The 18,135-nt window shown below is 40.8% G+C and overlaps 1 protein-coding gene across 4 annotated transcripts in view; it reads left to right on the top strand.

The window, feature by feature from the left end:
• Positions 1-18,135, top strand: part of CDK5RAP2 (CDK5 regulatory subunit associated protein 2) — a 71,182-nt gene that overhangs the window by 31,853 nt on the left and 21,194 nt on the right. For all 4 annotated transcript variants that reach the window (XM_077189110.1, XM_077189109.1, XM_054646555.2 and 1 more), the window contains exons 19-26: positions 3,525-3,620; positions 4,186-4,233; positions 4,842-5,026; positions 7,094-7,556; positions 10,252-10,516; positions 11,856-11,972; positions 14,132-14,732; positions 16,631-16,863. In XM_077189110.1, coding sequence (XP_077045225.1) covers positions 3,525-3,620; positions 4,186-4,233; positions 4,842-5,026; positions 7,094-7,556; positions 10,252-10,516; positions 11,856-11,972; positions 14,132-14,732; positions 16,631-16,863 — 2,008 coding nt within the window. The remainder of the gene's footprint in view (positions 1-3,524; positions 3,621-4,185; positions 4,234-4,841; positions 5,027-7,093; positions 7,557-10,251; positions 10,517-11,855; positions 11,973-14,131; positions 14,733-16,630; positions 16,864-18,135) is intronic.

The raw sequence follows: 18,135 nt of genomic DNA, 5'->3' as shown, positions 1-18,135 counted from the left end.
CCCCAAAGCTGGGACTGTTCTCAGCTGTGGGGAAGAAGAGACCTTGGCAAAATCCTTGCACTGGGAGCATTTTGGGTGCTGGGTCCCCACATGTGTGTGAGTGGTGAAGGTTGTCCAGGGGGTTCTGAGTGACCCTTCCAGCTTGGAAAGTGTTACTTGAAATGTGGTAATTCAAACACTGTGGTAATTCAAACACTGGTAGTGTTTGTCTTTATGTTCCTTTGTGGCTTTTGCTTTCAGTTCCATCCTTGTGCAAAATGTATTGAAGAGGAAGGAAAAAATACAAAAGGAATGATGATGGTGCTTTGTGTCTTGAATTTCTGAATTAATCTCAAAAGAACAAGATTAGAAATAGCTTGAATCAGTTACATGCAGGACTGGCTGATTCAAGAACTGGGACTGTGGAATTAATGTTTTTTCTGCAGAACTCAGGAAAAAAGCTCCTGTCTTTTTCTGGATGTGCTGCAGGTATACTGGGACAGTGCCAAAATATTTTTGCTTCTTCAGTTTTAAGACACAATCATACTGTCTTTAATTGAAGTATATTTAAAATTAGAAACAGACCTTTAGGTGTGTCATGGTTTTATTGAAATGGTGAATTTATGTGTCACTGAGGTTTGGGAGAAGAGCTGGTGGATGATCCCTGTCCAGGTGCCTGCACTCCCCAAAATTAACATTTTTAGCAATTTGTCTCGTCATCCTGCAGAGGGCTCTGCATCCCCGTGGATGCCACAGTGAATTCCAAAGGAATTCCTGTCCTGTGCCAGGATTATCGTGACAGGATGCTGTGTGCTCCTGCTCCCCTCGACATGACAGGTACACACAGGGCTGCTCACTGCAGAAACTGCAGGATCAGATGTAAAATGACACAGAGTGAGGCTTGTAAAATATAAATAAACCTCAACGTTCTGGGAAAGGAAGTAGGAAAGTTAAATATGGTTTTTAATCAGTGCCAGAATGATTGTAGTTCTGTGGAGCTCAGAAATGAAAGGATCTTTAGTTAGAAGAGAAGTTTTTAGTTCAAAAGCTGTCTTTTTATCAGCAATAAATGACAGCCTGGATATTGGGTTATGGGTGTGGCAACAGTGTGTTTTGCATATTAACAACCACTCTCAAAAACCCCTTACTTTTTTTTTTTTGTGTGTGTTTTTTGAGCTTGAATTTGTTGGCAGGTAGTGCTGGGGTGACACTGACATCTGTGTTATAAGAGGAATTTGGATATGGGATCTTCCTCAGGTTCCTACAATGCTCCCATCCTGCTTTTCCTTCCCAAAGGCAGAACACAAATCAGGAATTTGCACGTTGGTGCCTCTGCAGGCTCTGACAGCCCCTTGTTCTCTGCTCCTTGGCTTCCTGCTCGTGCTGGGAGGCACAAGGAGGAGAGGCAAAGGTTGTTTTTGTGCTGTCCTCTGAACATCTGCCTTCTCAGAGAGGAGCAGCCTCACTGATTGCAGCCTTCAGGGCTTTGCAAACCAAGCACATCAGGGCTTCATCCTGGAGAAACATTCTCCTGGTTTTCAGTCTCTGTGGAAATACTTGAAAACAGGCAGCTTATTTTTGGTGGACTTATCTTTCTGGCCTTCAGACACTTATTTTCTTTTAATATTTTGTTGCACATGAGGTCATTTTCCTTGGAGTACAGGACGTGTCAGCCTCTCAGACACAGGACCATAGTGCAGTGATTTATGGTCACAGTGTATTTACAACCTGTTGGTCTTATGCAGTAATTTCATTAATGAATCCTCACTTATTAAACCAAATACTAGCCTGAGAAAAGCAGATACTAAATAATGCTGACCCATAAAATGTAGTTGCATTGCGTGGATAAGTTACGTGTGCAAATAAGTTAATTTTTTATACACAAATGTAGGTTTTGTCCTGAACCTACACAGGGAAGATTAAACTAAATAGGTTTTTTAAAAAATAATAATTAACATTATTGGACTACTGGCATCCCATGATTGCATCAAAAAATTTTTTATAATGCATGTCCTTGTTATATACCCTAAACCCCTCTGTGTCTTTCACCAACTTTCAAATTGTCTTTACTCTGTGTTGTCCTGCAAAGCCAGGTCTGAGTGAAAATACCAAGATAACCCAAAGATGACTTGGAAGTCAGTTTTCCATATAGAATTCTAACTGTATAAGGCAAATATATTAATACTGTGCACCATCCAGTTTCTGCCTTTTAAAATTCATACCTAAAACCATTAGCCTTGCTTATACTGCAAGGGGTTGGGAGATGAAAGGGATTTTCTTACTAATTTAGTATATATATGTATATTTTTATATACATATGCATATATATAAAATCTACACACATATATATGTATATTTTATATACATGTCTATATGTATATTTTTAAATCTATATATATGTATTTATATATGCATACATTCAGTGCATACTCAATTAAAAAATCAAAATCAAACCACACACATCCATTCAATTCCCAGTGTTCTCAGGAAGCAGAACTAACTCTGTCCCACACAGGTTGGGATCCTCTGTGCCAGGGCTGTGTCCTGCCCATGGATTGGGCATAATTGGAGTTTCCAGAGGAGCCACAGAGATGCTCCAAGGGCTGGAGCCAGCCTGGGAGAGCTGGGGGTGCTCACCTGGAGAGGAGCAGCTCCAGGGAGAGCTCAGAGCCCCTAAAGGGGCTCCAGGAGAGCTGCAGAGGGACTGGGGACAAGGATGGAGGGACAGGACCCAGGCAATGGCCCTAAGATGAAGGAGTGCAGGCTTAGGTGGGATATTAGGAGGAAATTCTTCCCTGGGAAGATGGGCAGGCCCTGGCACAGGGTGCCCAGAGAAGCCTCTGGATGCCTGGAAGTGCTCAGCAGCACCCAGCAAAGCAAAGGGATTCTGCTCCTGCTCTCAGTGATGCTGATGTCAGGGCCTTGGGTACTGCTCCTCAAAAAGCTGAATCCTCCTCTTCCTCTTTGCTCAGGCTATGGGATGGGTTCTGTGGGAAACAGGGAGTAAAAGATGATTTGGCACCATTTGCTGCAAATGGGCAAATTTAGGCATAGACACAGCAGATTGTAACCTTCAGTGGCACAGTAAATCTTTCTAGTGTACAGCAAGCCACATGTGCTTGGTTTTAAAAGCATCTATTTCTTGAATGCTGGAGAAGAGCCTAAATTGTGTAGCAAATAAAAATAAATTCTGGAAATTGGAAAATAAAATAGGCAGAATGGGGACACGACTGAGGATGCAAAGCTCCTTTGCCATGAAAGGTTAAATGGTTTTTATGTGTTCTGTAAATTCTGAGGAGGAAGGGTTAAATAACAATGAAGGAATATATAAGATAAAGTTTCACTTTATTTGATATGAGTCATTCCTGGGGTTTATATTAATTTTCTTTGATCTTGTTGAAGGAATCTAATTCAGTGTTTGTTACTTTGTATTACAGGCTTTTTTATTTTTCTTTTAAGACATATCACTGACTTATTTATGCACGTTTCATATCACAGTATTTTTTTTTGTGCTACATTTTCACATCATTCCATACTTTGTGTAGTGTCTTGAAACCACAGAGAAGCCCGTGATGCAGCCTGAAGATGGTGACAATGACAAGAAGGTGCAGAACAGTCAGTTTTGTGAGAGGGTCAGTCAGGTATGGGACAGTGCTCTCTTCTCTGCTTGCCTTTAAAATGTCTTCATTTTCTTAGAGCATAAAGCATTTTGCAAACAAAACATACTTTTCTTGGTTTCTGATTTTGCTTGCAACTAAATGTTATCTTCTGGAAGCTTTTTCCTGTATTTCTGGGCTGGTTTTGCATTCAAGATTGCTTTCATTATTTTCTGTTTGAGTACTCATAGTCACCCTGAATGGGGACAACTGAGTCCCTTGAAATTGTGTTTCTTTACATCCACACAGGTTGATCTCCTGCCTCCATTGCAGTCAGGCCTGGAGTACAAATTGTGTGAGATTCACTTGCTGGGGTTGAGGCAAAAATCCTGCAGATCTTTCTTTAGGGTTGAAATGTTTGATAGCTTGGTAAATGGTAAACTGCATTTTCATACAAACAGGAATCTGCTGGCCTCTCAGTCTAATCAATGTAAGAGAAAACATCATGCAATCATAAAATAAATCAAGTTGCAAACAGGTTTGTAATGTTGATGGAGGATGATATTTTGCTTTGTGAAATCTGTAATTTCTGTGTTTCTCTGTTTACCAGGTATGCCTTCAAGTATCTTTGGATTTTCCTTGTGAGGTGGATAAACAGGTAAGTGATGTGTTGTAAAAACTCTTTTGGCTCTTGTTGCTGATGGAAATTGTCCCCAGCCCAGATGGGCCCAGATTGAATTCTCATGTCATTGCTGCAGATTTTGATTGTTTAATTGGGGTTTGAATGGCTGTGGAGATCCCAGGTAGAAATTCCTTTGGACACATCCATGATGTTTTATAAAAAAGTTGGCAGCTTGTAAATGCTTCCAAGTTTTGTCCTGTTCCAGCCATCAGGGCTTGAATCTGGAGATCCCAGGACAGAATCTGTACTGTAAATACAAATGATTCCAAGCTGAGCTAATAAAATTGTTAGCTGCAGTCTGCAGGCAACATTCCAGAAGTTTCATACCTCTTGTTAGATAAAGACCTTCAGGGAAATCTTCTTACTCCTTACTAAACAACTGATCCCTATGAATTAATCATATGAAATAGATGTTAATTAGTTTTTCTATTAATAAATAGTCAGCAGAATGTCTGTGGGTGCTTCTTAATGTAGATAAAGAGCATCAGGAATTACAGAACCTGATTACAGAGAGATTACAGCCCTGAATTTAATAGAACATTACATACCTGTGTAATAAGACAATGTTTGCAATTTTTTAACAGATAACTCCATCAGGCTATTCAGAGAGTTTCTGCAAAGACAGACATTATAGGAGTCCAATTAAGCCTCAATTTGAGCATGATACAACTGACAAACACTTGAGAACAAGAATGAGTGAACATGAAACAGAAGAGAACTTGCTCACATCTCCTCTAAGAGAAAATAGAACATCTGTGCTGGAATCTACGTGAGTATGAGGGATGTGCACTGCTTTTGACAGTATTTCTATTTGAGAAGAGAATAAGGCAATTTTGCTAAAGTGAATTTAGATAATGGCACTGTCTAATTTACCTGAGAGATTGGCAAGGCACCTTCAGAGCCATTTTAGTCTATCATGCAATTAAGTAATTAGGAAACATACTATCAGTAGAAATCCTTAAAAAAAACCAACCCATTGCAAGAAAGAAACTCTGCAAAGTTACTGATCCAGGGAGGTTTACTGCAGGGACTGATTGTTTCCAGGGTGAGGTCTAACAGAGTCAAAGGGCTTAGCTGACAGTAGCTGCTATTTTTCTTGAAAAGAACCAAAATATCTAAGAGCACAGGCCAGTGAAAAGTGGTGTGGTGGAAGGGACAATGCTTTACTGCTGTAAAAACAGCATGTAAAAGGATCTAAGGATGGAGGAATTGGAGTTGGAGTGACTTTTTACAGGGATAATTTTGAATGGATGGTGCTGCCCACTGAATGCCCCATGCCACTTCACCTGAACTGCCTGGACAGGGCTTTGCTGCTCTCAGTTTGGGGAGCTGGGGCCCTGTCCTGCACTTGACTAAAGGGTTATTCCAGTGCCCTGTGTAGGACTGGCTGAGCTATGTTCTCAGGACCCAAATCTATATAAGCCCTACTGGCACCAGTGGAATTCAGGAGTGTGTGTGTGTGTGTTACATTGGGATTTGATCAATTCCCAGCTGAAATGCTCATTTCCATAGGAACTGGACAATGCCAAGCAAGGAAAACCACACGCCCTGACTGATTTACCTCAGTTTCATGCTCACACCATTTAATCTCCTAGCTGAGCACTGAGTTACAGCTTTGCTGTAGCTCATTCTCATGCTCCTTTTCTTGTGCTGTAGCTCCTTTTCCTTCTCTAGTTGCTTTCCTGGTCTCTGGACTGACTATGTGCAGAATTCTGTGACTTTTCAGTGCTGGGAACAGAATCTCCAGTGGAGCTACACAAGTCAAACCCTGCTTTCTGTGTTCACCATGCTGCACTTGACTTCACTGAGCCCATTCTGTATTTTCACATTACTATTTAAAACTCTCCTAACGGGCATAAATTGTCTTAGTTGTCACAGGAGTAGTTAGTGGTGAATGAGGAGATACTACTCCCTTAGAAATGAAGAGAAAACATTGTTTATTTGTTATCCTTACTTAAAAGTTGGCTAATGAGTAATTCCAGCACCGTCATCTTTACCACTCTAGTGTGTAATTTTTCCTGTGTTCAAGTATAAATGACCAGGCTGATGGGTGATGAGCCTGTGCTTTGCATAGCTGAATTCTCACTAATGCCATTAGATGCCAGAGGAAGCCATAAAAAGCCCAGTTAGCTTCTACCATTTCAAATGCTAAACGATACAAATGCAGTTGTTTAAAACTCTGGTTTATATGTTTAATGGCACAAACAGCTCTCTATTGGACACATGAAATTGTCTCTAGAATTTCAGAGCTTGCTTGTGCTTTAAATGCCTCTTATTTGGCTTCAGTTTCTCTTAAAACATTGCTGTCCATGAGCTGCTAGTTATCCATGGGGCAGTTTGGTGTCTGTAATGAGCTGGTTTTGTAGGCTTTTTGGCTGATTTCTCACTTTCCATCTTCCCTGTTCCATTAGAAATTCATAGAGGAGTAGATTTGCACAAAAAATCAACATCAGGGCCAGGAGTTGCAATTTGATGATTCTTGTGGGTTCTTTCCAACTTAGGCTAATATGTGATTACATGGCCTAGAGTCTGGTGTGGTGTTGGCATAAATTAACTTTTAAGGTAGAGAGTAAACTTTTTGAGAATCCATTCATATTTCTTATATTTCTGTGTGAAATAGGAGAAAAGCCATGATGAGGCAATTTATGATATAATTCATGTTGTGAAAAGGTTCCAAAAACTCTGTTAATGAGTAATTCATTAGTGAGTAAAAACAGAACCTCCTGGGAATTTCAGATATGTCACAAAACAGCAGAAGGGTTTCTTGGAAGGTATTTTTGTTTGCTTAAATAAAAATCTAAATTCATGTCTTTTCTCTCCTCTTTCCTGAGTGTAGCAGACAAGAACAAATGAAAATTGTAAATGAACTGTTAGATCATCTGAACACGACAGAGGAAGAATGTTCAAGTGAAGATATAGAGAAAAAGGATGAAAAAGATCTTAGGCAAATGATTATTCAACTAAGAGCTCAACTCAAACATTTCAAGCAGGTCACTAAATTCTTAAAGCAGCGAGCAGAATTGAAATCAGCTTTTGATGGGGAAGAGAAGCTTTATCCAGATGCAGTGCCACAGATTAATAAGGCGAGTCAGTTGTTGAAAGTGGAATTGAAAGATGCAGCTATGCAAACAATGACTTTAGAGAGTAATGTCATGAGATTCAAACATGAAGGCAAAAAAGGAGCCTCAGAAGAAAAGTCAAAATATTCAAGATTAAATGCAGAAGCAGAACATCAGCAAGAAAATGTGTATAAGAAGGGTGAACAGCATGAAAGACTTTCTTTTACTAGAACAAATGAAGTAAGTTTATTCTCTTTTTTGTACTTAGGGAATAGATGTATAAAAAGGGAAAAATATGTTTCATTTCTAATATTAAATCTTGCTTTTGTATGATTTTTAATATTAGGAAAAGAGATGTAAGCCAAATATATTTTAGATAATTGTTCTTAATGTTCAGAGCTTTTCTTCTCCTACTTCAGCGTGCTTTAGAACGTTAATTAATTGAATTTCAATCCTCCCTGGGACCACACACTCGTAAATATTACAGCTTTTGGAAAAAGAGAGTCTGTGTGTTTTATTCATAATGTACACAACTAGAGTACTTGGAAGTGATGAAGTCTAAATGGCAAAAGTGTTCTAGAAAATTCCAGATTTGCATCACATCTGCGAGAAGGCTGGGGAGGGATTAGTGGGACACTTCCACAAACTCAAACCTTAATTTTAGGCTGTTTTTAACATCCTCTCATGGTGTCTTGCTTCCTGAGGAGCGTAGCCAGGAGTGCCCTGTGGCATGGGCACAGTTTGCTGTGTTTGCTGGCACTGAGGGCACTGGGGCTGTTCTGGGAGTGCAGGCAGGGTGGGCTTGGGCCAGATGAGCTTTGGAGCTCCTGTCTGCAGGCAGACTGTGATCCCAAACAAAGAGCTGGCAAAACAGTGTCTGCTAAAGACTTCTGTGTATTGTTTCAGCAGCAGTGATAGAAGTGAAGTTGAAAACTCTTTGAAGATCTTGGCTCCTGCAGAGCAGACAAAGGGGAGCGTTGCTTTTGATTTTGTGCTCTGCTAACAGGGAATGTTGTAGCACCTTCTGCAAAGAGTGGTTTCCATAACTTCAGTGATCAAGAGGTTTCTGAGAGGTAGCAATTAGGAGTGATTCATTTTTATTCTGGCTTGTTCCTCTTGGGTTCAGTTTTCTGAAGGAAGGGGCTTGTAAATGAGGGATGTTGATAAAGCTTTGTTCTGGGCATGAAGTGACAGGACAAGGGGGAATGGCCTGAAGATGAAGGAGGGCAAGATGCTGAGATATTGAAGATGGGATATTAGGAAAAAAATTGTTCCCTTTGTGGGTGTGAGGCCCTGGCACAGGTGCCCAGAGAAGCTGTGGCTGCCCCTGCATCCCTGGCAGTGTCCAAGGCCAGGCTGGATGGGGCTTGGAGCACCCTGGGATAGTAGAAGGTGTTCCTGCCATGGCAGGAGGTGGAATGAGGTGACCTTTAAGGTCCCTTCCAACCCAAACCATTCCATGATTTTCTGATTCTTTCTGCAATTTTCTTTTCTTTTTCAAGTTCCTGTTTTCCCTGAGTTTCAGTTTACTGCTCTTATTCACCATTTTCCAGATTCCTCTCTGGTTTAATCAGTGGCACCCTCAATGCAGCCCTTGAATGAGTTGCTTTAAAAGCTTTCTTGTTTGGACTAATGCACTGTATCTTTAGCTTTGGAATGGCTTTTATAAATAATTTGATGTAGCCAGCTGAAGTGGCCTTTGGGTAATCTGAGTGACAAATGTGTCTGTGCCACAGCCCTGAGACAGCTGGAAATGGTTTGGTGTTATTAAAGCAGTTTAGTTAGCTGCAAGTTCTGGATTTATTTTGCAGCCTGTGAAGGATACTGTTCTCATGTATGTACAAAAGGAATTGAGGATGGCATTTGGAAAATGGAACTTGCTTTTTATGATTTTAAATTGTGTAAAGACTGTAATTGCTGAGGAGTGAATGTGGAAAGGTATTTCAGAATACATTGGGTGGTGAAAGAAATTAGGGGGCTTAACAGCACTGGTGGAGCAAATGAACAGCAGAATTATAAACTAAATCTATCTGAACATGCCATTATTGGTTTTTATTATTATTACACACAATTCCATAACTCTCATCAACACATGGCATGCTTTTATCTTTTTGGAGACAGCCCTGGTTTATGCTGTGGGGTTTAAACAAGGAACATTTATTTTATGCAGAGTCTTCCAAAGGTGAGAGACTAAAATGTAGTGACTTAAGAAATGCAGCTTCCCCCAGCTCCAGTGAGGGAATGTCTGTTACAGCAGGAAATGGGAATCCTTCAGAAGCAATTTATAGAGTGGATGGGTGAAGAAACTGGTTTTGTTCATACAGGAATTCTCTGTGGCAGAATAAAGGTCCTCTCTGGCTGATGCAAAGTTATGCTGATTTTCTCAAAGCTGTGGAAGTAGGACATGTTGGGTGGAGACTAAAGGAAGAAAGGAAAATAAGCTTAGGAGTTGTTGAAAAGTGAGAAGGATCCTCAAATTAAAAAAAAAAAGGTTTTAAGGGAAAAAGTTGCTGGGCTGGAGGACATTTATGATATAAATGACAGTGGGAAGTAGCAGTTAGAGAGGTCAGTTTGGGTGAGAAACTGTTTTCCTAAGGCAGCCACAAATCCAGAGCTAATTGATACACCTGGTGGTTAAAAGCCTTTGGTGGGCACTGCTGGATTTGCTGTCCTGCTTCAGGAGCTGGAAAGTTACAGATGCATGAACAGCTGGGACTTACAGAAAATTGTGCCACTGAAATGGGTGTTTTGCCTCTCTGAATGTTTATTTCTCCTGTAGCCAAGGGTATTGCAATTTTATTTTCAAAACTAATGTGACAGCTGCCTGATTTTACAGGAGAATTTTTATTTTTCCTGGCATGTTTGTTTATACTTCCTACACTTGACTGTTACACACAAGTCACTAACTGCCCATTTTCTTCCATGCCTTTTCCAGGCTGGCTCTGCTTCCTTGCCCAAGAAGTCCAGGCTGCCTGTGCTTGTGAGATCCTGCAGAGCAGTAGGAAATGTCCCCTTGAACTCCTGGCTGCAGAAACCAGCTCCAGAAGCACAGCATCCTTCCAGGCCACCTCCTGAAGCTCTGAGAGCCTGTGAAACACAAACCAAACCATTTCAGGCACAGCCTGATGGAGAGTTACTGCATGAGTCTGGAGCTGAAAACCTTCCAGAGGAGCCTGCACAGGGAAACACATCAGGGAGAGGTAAAGAAAGAACAAACCTGGTGACTTGTGGTCCTGCCTGGAGTAGTGGCAGCTTCTCTTGCAGCAGAAAGTAAATGCAGATCATCTTTATATACTACAATACTACTTCATCTTGCAAGTTTCTTGAGTAGACAAATATGTGTAGACCTTGAAAAAACACCTTTTTTTCTGTTTGCCATCAAGATGTAAACCAGCTTTTGGTGGGACAAAAAGTGCTGTGTACATGTGTGAGGTCTGTAATAAATGACAGGCCACAGGGTGTTACACGTGCACACATCTATCAATGTTTGGGTAAATTAAAAATTCCCTTAATAAGATGCCAATTTTAATGAAAACTGCCTGTAATGGAGACAGGAGAGTATAAAAATCCTGATTTTGTTTATGCTGGATAATTAAACTTTTCCAATATTCCACTGATCAGTCAAGTCAGCTGTGTCTGTTCCCACTGTGGCTGGGTTAATTTAAACTCAGTTGTTGACAGAGTACTATGATCAGCAAAGTATGACAAATTGTAAGACAGAGCAATGGGTATTAGATAAAGATTTGGGGTGGTAGAAAAATAAAAATGCACTTAGCAGTTAGATTAAAACCTGAGTAGGGGTGTAGAAATATAAAAATAAGACTCAGACAAGTTGTGGGTGAGCCACTGTCAGACCCAGAGGCTGCAGAGAGTGTTTTTAAAAATAACATTGTTGTGGTAAGGCACAGATAGGGTACAATTTGTTATAAATACTTTGGGTGATGGGAGTGGAGCAATTAATCCTGGTAGGTGCAAAACCCATGGAGAATCCTGAGGGGCAGGGCTTTGAATTAGATCCTGAAAGGAGTCAGGAGCTGCAGTCCTGTGATTTCCTTTGCACTCTGGTTTTTCCCTTGGGTAACAGCTGTGCTGCACACTTGCTGAGTCTGAGACTTGCTGCAGTGATTGCAGCAGATTGGTTTGTGATCAATGCTCACACTGGAGAAACTTCTAAGCCTTTTCTCTAAGCTGAACATAAAACATTTAAAAATGCACTAGAGATTGATTTACTGTTCCATTACAAAGGAGACCTACAAATGTTTATCTTCATTTGTTAGTAGGAGCCTTTGCAATGAATTCTGAGTGGTTACCCTTATAATTAGTTCAAGTATTTAAAGATACTCATATTATCAGTAAAGATTTTCCTGTTCAAAACTGTCAGAGAACCAGGTTTGTGTTTATGAGGTGTGGGTTTTTTTACTTTTTTGATTTTATTTATTGATTTGGTTGGTTGATTTGTTTTTCTTTTTTTTAGCTATCCCCACTTAAATTTTTTCAGTCTCTTACTGATTTCTCTTTTACCTTTCCTCTGTTCTCCAGTTGTCTCATTGCTCAAACTGGATAATACTGAGACCCAGGTGGAGTTCCAAGATGTTGATCCAGGTACAGAGGACAAGAATGAAAATGTGAAGGACAAAAATCAGCAAAACTATCAAGGTAGAGCATTTATATGGTACAGAATTTGAAAAAAAAATGAAATTTAAAAACTTCAATTTCTTCTGAGTTGTACAAAATTGTAAATTGCTTCAGGTAATCATCTCCCTTGCTGTTATTTGTGGATTTTAAATCTGGTTTTCTTAGCTGCTATGGATTAATTGCTCCAAGAATCCAAGTTGGTCTTTCAGGGTTGTGCTTTCAGAAAGGCCACAGGGATTTATGAGTCTGGTTTCCAGTAAAAATAATGAGTTGTATGCCTGACTCTGATCTCTGTTGCTAATGACCTCACTTCTGAACTCCTCTCTGAATTAAATGTTTGTTACTGCTTCTCCATCTAGTTCTGAACCATTGGAATGAAGCAACTGAGTGATAGAATTTTGCTTATCTGAATTATTTGAAGGCATTCAAGTAGGCTGAAACCTAATGGAATCATTTAATGAAAATGTAAATAGACTTAGTGCTGTGTGTTCCACGTTTGTGCATCATCCATTAGTCTTTTTTGGGAGGGCTTGAGTAACCTGAAAAACACTGGAGAGTGCAGAGGATTTGGCCAGTTCTGTAATCCTTTAGTGTGCAGGGTCCTGCTCAGTGCACCCTGTGGGGGTGTGGACACATGGCCACAGGCAGCTCATTAGTTCTCCTCTTTAATTAGAGGGCACTCTTGCATCACAAACTGTATCCAGTGCTCTGATCTGGAATACCTTTGTTAGGATCTGTTTTTATTTCCTCTGTTTGTTATCTGGAATGATGGATGGAGTCAGGGTTTCAGAGTTTGTCTTCACCTGGTGTTGGGGTTTTTTTGCCATCTGTGTTACTGCAGCAGAAGTTCATGAATGCAGTGTTGCATTCCCTCCTTGTGTCCTCCAGAATCCATACCCAGGCACTTTCCAGGAGTGCCACACAAAATTAATAGAGTGCAGCAAACATCCTCTGAAATGGTTTTCAAATTTTCAAATCAGAAAATTTTCAATTCAGAAGATGGTTTGGGTTGGAAGGGACCTTAAATCTCATCCCATCCCACCCCTGCCATGGGCAGGGACACCTCCCACTCTCCCAGGCTGCTCCATGCCCAGGCTGGCCTTGGACATCCCAGGGATGAGGCAGCCACAGCTGCTCTGGGCAGTGTAGATATCCCAGAATCACAGCTTCATTTTATTCCAGCTCTTAGGTAATATTTATTTTTATTCTCCTGATCTTGGTTTTGGGCATTCATATGGAGCTGCTCCCCCTGAGTTTTTGTTTTGATTTACAGCTTGAACCTGGACATTGAAATTCTCCATGGAAACCAATCTGAAAGTATTGCAACCTGTCTGAAAGATCAATGAATTGGTTCCCAAAAGGGAAGTTCTAATTCAAAGTGATCTTTTGCAGAACTAATAGAAGGGGAAAATTTAATTTACTGGTAACTAGAAAATAATAATTTTGCTGGCTACGTACACCTACAGCCCTCAACATGCACAGAACTCCAAACATGGATCATCTGTAGGAATATATGGCTTTTATTGGGCTGAATCTGAGGTGATTGCATTACTTAGGGATGGCAAAGTCACCTGAGGGATGTGATGTTCATATCAAATGTAAAACCTTTAATACCAAACACTTTAGTGGGGTTTGTTTGGAACACCTTTTAAAAAGAAATTATTGCAGCCTCCTTTTCAAATCTGACTATTTTGTTGATAGTCTTTTAAAAATTCCACTGACTTTATGCTTCAATTGATTTTGTATAGATTTTTGAAGTGGGGAGAAGAAGAATATTTAATTAGAAGTTTTAGGAGGAACCATGAAGTCAGAGTCTCCCTTGCCTCATGTTTGAGGTTATCATTTTTGTGGCTGGAAAGGTCTGGGCTTGATCAGTGCCTGATTCAGGAGAGCATACAGCAAAAGGAATTTTCAAGCATTTGGGAAGAGAAAGTTGGTTGTATTTTGAGTATTGTTTATTTGAAAGGTAATAAAGGATTTGAAGTACTTGATGTGCAAATTGAATTAATGGAAAATCATGGAGAGAGGTCAGAAGTCCCAAACTAATAATGTATAGCTTGTAATTACCTACATTTTGATTCTGCTCTTATAGAATTGAAATAATTCATTCTAGTGCTGTTAAGAACAGAATGTCAGATAAAGAAATGCTAATATTCACAGACAAGCCTCCTGTTTTTCAGAAATGCAAAATCATCATAGCATTAGCAATGGGAATATCCAGAGTTCATTAAAAGAGGTGGATGAAGAGTTTTATCCCACGGGACACGAGGACACGGACTCAGCCCCTGCACATTCAGACTCCAAGTGTTTGTGTGCTCACCAAGGGAGTGGAGCAGGAACTGATGAACTCCAGGGCTCTGGAACCACAGAAGATATAGAAGAATTGAAACAAAGAGTTAAGAATATGCAGTCTGAGCTTGAAAAGTACAAAATGTTCCTGCTGCAGCTGCAGGGCTCTGACCAGCTCTGGTTCAGTGGTGTTTGCAGTGGGGCTGGGAGGGATGCAGCCCTGCCTGTGCAAGGGTTTGTCACACAAATACCAGGTACAGCCAAGGAAGGAGTCCAGACGTGCTCTGGTGTCCCTCAGCTGGATTTGGATGAGATCCACACCAAAGCCAGGGATTCTGAGTCTGTGCAAGCACCTGATATGTGGGCAGCACAAGACCTTAAGGAGCTGCTGTTGGCCAATGAGGCAGAAGTTGACAAAGAGCAAGTTGTGAATGTGCACCTTGATGAAATGTATCCTCTTCAGAGCAGTCTGAGAGCAACATCACCATCCAAGTGAGTAAAACTGCTGCTCTTTGAGGCTCCCTTTTATAAACAGCCATACCAGATAGCATAGCAAGGCGAGATGAGGATAATTTTATTCACAAGTGTTGTTACAGTAAAGGCTAAATTTCCCTAACATTGGTATAAAGGAACTGAAATGTTTTGTTAAAAGACCCCCTAAGTACAAAACTGATAAATCTGTGCCAGGCACATCTGTCTCTCCCACACCTCAGGCCCACAACTCTCTTTGCTGTGAGAGATCCTCTCTGGAGCCAAGTCAGATCTCGGGTTACCTGTGGGACAGGCTCACCTCTGCCATCAGAGCACCACAGTCTGCAGCACTCAGGGTATTTTCAGGTGCCAAATCTAGGAAAATTGAACACCCCATTTAAGACAGAAATGTTTTTGTGGGTAATGGGCTGGCAGATTGGTGCTGGCCCTTCTGTTTGAGTGCCCAGACTTGATGTGCAAACATAAGATGTTCACGCTCTAGTTCCAATTTATTTTGCAGTTGAGGGCTGTAATGCCTTCCTGTGAAGGATGTGAGAGGAGATAAATATAGAATTAATGAATGAAATTTTATAGCATAAGCTCATAAGCTGGAAAATTATTTATGGGAGACTGAAAAGAATCGGTCTTGGATTTTGTATGAGACTTGGGGCAGCGTTTTGGCTGCATGTGTACGAATTGCAAACATACAATGGGGGATCATAAGAACGAGCCTTTCTTAACATCCACCCTCCTTTTCTCTCTTTTAAATATTGTTATTGTGCTGAGGGCCTGTGGAATACCAGAAATTGTAACAAGGAAAGGCATTCAGCCTTGTGCCTTCCTTCCTAATGCTTGAGTGGAAATATTTGGAGACAGTGAGCAACCACCAGCATGGACTATTGTGTGTGTCTGAGTCTCACTGTTGTAAAACACAGTGGTGTTACAGAGTCCATAGGAATTTACATCCCTTGAAAATATACCTCATCCATTTTACAAAGAAAGATCTAGCTGTGAATTAAGGGATGAGACCCTGTGGATCACTGTGAGGTTTTTATGGCCACTGTCTAGGACAATGTCATGAGTCACAAATGACAGACCCCACAATGAGTTATGCTTCTCTTCCTATACAAATGACAGTAAAATGCTGTAACAACCCACATCACCATAGATTCTGTTTGATTCCCTGCATCTTTTAACATCTTCTCTCCTTTTTTCCCTGCTAATGGATGATTCTGGAGAAAGAATTCTGCCTGTGGTACAGACAGTGGCAGTACAAAGGGGATGCCTACATTTGCAAGTGTAAATTCAATAAATAAATGCAGTTGATCTGAGTTGAAATTTATATCCTGGCTTGTGGAGTACAGGAGTTTGGGCACCACAGTGGTTGTCATTGTTTCTTGCAATACACATGCAGAGATGTGGAGAATTTTCAGACTGGGTGAAACCACTGGTTCAGAAAGTCCAATACCTGTTTTGGCAGGAAATAGTTTCAGAGAAGGGACAGTTGTCTGCTTCCATAGGGAGTTAAGAAAACCACAAAACACCAAGCCAAAAAAAATCCCCAACCAGCCAGGAAAAGTATGTGTATTCTTGAAAATAATTTACATATATTCACTCTTATTTAGTTTAATTTGGCACCTCTGCTGCCATCCATGTTCTTTCCAAGCAGGCCATCAAGTCATCCCATTAGTTTTGGCCCATTTTATAAATGATCCAGTTAAGTGAAGGAAAATAATCTCTAAATACCAAACTCAACAAGCAGAGACAATACATCTCTCATTGTGGCTGTTAAAAGCCTTTTAAAACCAAATTGAACCACATAAAATTATAGTTTAGGAATATAAGCTTAATTCCCATTTTATTTATATTTAAATATCATTTATGGCCATCCAGCTTTACAGCTAATTTCATTTCCTCAGATATGACTCGTTGGTTCACTCACAAGTTCGGGAGCTGTCCTTCCAATGCCAGCAAATCAAGGAGATCCGCTGTGGCTGTGCCACCTACCACCAGCACCTCAGCAGCCTGGTGAAGGCCTTTGAGGAGCTGCTGCAGGCCAGTGATGTTGATTATGATCTTGCTGAAGGCTTCCGTGAGCAGCTGAACCAAAGTGTGCTGCTGTTTGAGAAACTGGAGATGAAATTCCTCTATGGTGAGCAGCAGTGTTTGTGCTTCCTGTCAGGTAGATGAATGCCCTCGAAATGGGAAGGATTTGATTTGGTTGTTGGTGGAAGAAGCCTTCCTTGCTGTTGGTTGCTTTAGGGTGGTTTATGGGGAGGACTGTCATGGAAGGTGAGATTTTTATGATGCACAAAGAATCACAGAATTGGGAGGGGCCTCTGGAGATCATCTGTGGTGGTGTTCACAAGGGTCCCAGGATGAGGGAAGAGACGAGAATGTTGACTCCATGTTTCAGAAGGCTTGATTTATTATTTTATGATATATATTATATTAAAACTATACTAAAAGAATAGAAGAAAGGATTTCATCAGAAGGCTGGCTAAGAATAGAAAAAGAATGAATGATAACAAAGGCTTGTGGCTTGGACTCTGTCTGAGCCAGCTGGGCTGTGATTGGCCATTAATTAGAAACAACCACATGAGCCCAATCCCAGATGCACCTGTTGCATTCCACAGCAGCAGATAACCATTGGTTACATTTTGTTCCTGAGGCCTCTCAGCTTCTCAGGAGGAAAAACCCTAAGGAAAGGATTTTTCATAAAATGTGTCTGTGACAATCATCCAGTCCAAATCTGTGCCAAGGCAGGGTCACCTGGAGCAGGAGACACAGGAACATGTCCAGGTGGGTGTGGAATATCTGCAGAGAAGGAGACTCCACACCTGTTCCACCCTCAATGTAAAGAAGTTCTTCCTCATGTTGAGGTGGAACTTCTTGTGTTTTACTTTATGGCCATTGCTCCTTGACTGGGTTTTACTTTTGTAGCTGTACTCTTTATTGACACTTGCTGTTTGGGGTCATCTCAACACAAGCATATTTTAACTGCCAAAAAAAATAGTGGTTGTATAAAACTTCTGTTACACTTAGCTTCAGGGTTTCCTGTTTCAGGGAGCAGCCCAGCTGACTCTTGAAGACACCTGGGGACATGAGTTAGTGACATGACATGACAGGACATGAGCCTGGCAGTGCTCGGGTAACAGCTGAACTCAATGATCTAAGATGTCTTCTCCAACCTAAATTATTCCATGGTTTTCATAAGGGACCTGCATCTTGCTGCCTGCTAGTCTGGCTGGTGGAAAAATGTACACTGCCATTTGTAAGAGAGCTAAAATACAGCCATGTTTTGGAAAATGAGCATCACAGTTGACATTTGGCACTAGAAGGAAGAGTATAACCTGCATTCTGCCTTGAGTCTGTATTTTGGAGGAAGTTAGCAGGAAGGGGATGGAAAAGGGATGCTGTTGTG

The sequence above is a fragment of the Agelaius phoeniceus genome, chromosome 21 (assembly GCF_051311805.1).
Source record: "Agelaius phoeniceus isolate bAgePho1 chromosome 21, bAgePho1.hap1, whole genome shotgun sequence".
Lineage (NCBI taxonomy): Eukaryota > Metazoa > Chordata > Aves > Passeriformes > Icteridae > Agelaius > Agelaius phoeniceus.
Note: the sequence above shows the minus strand (reverse complement) of the source record. Positions and strands in the feature narration are given on the sequence as shown.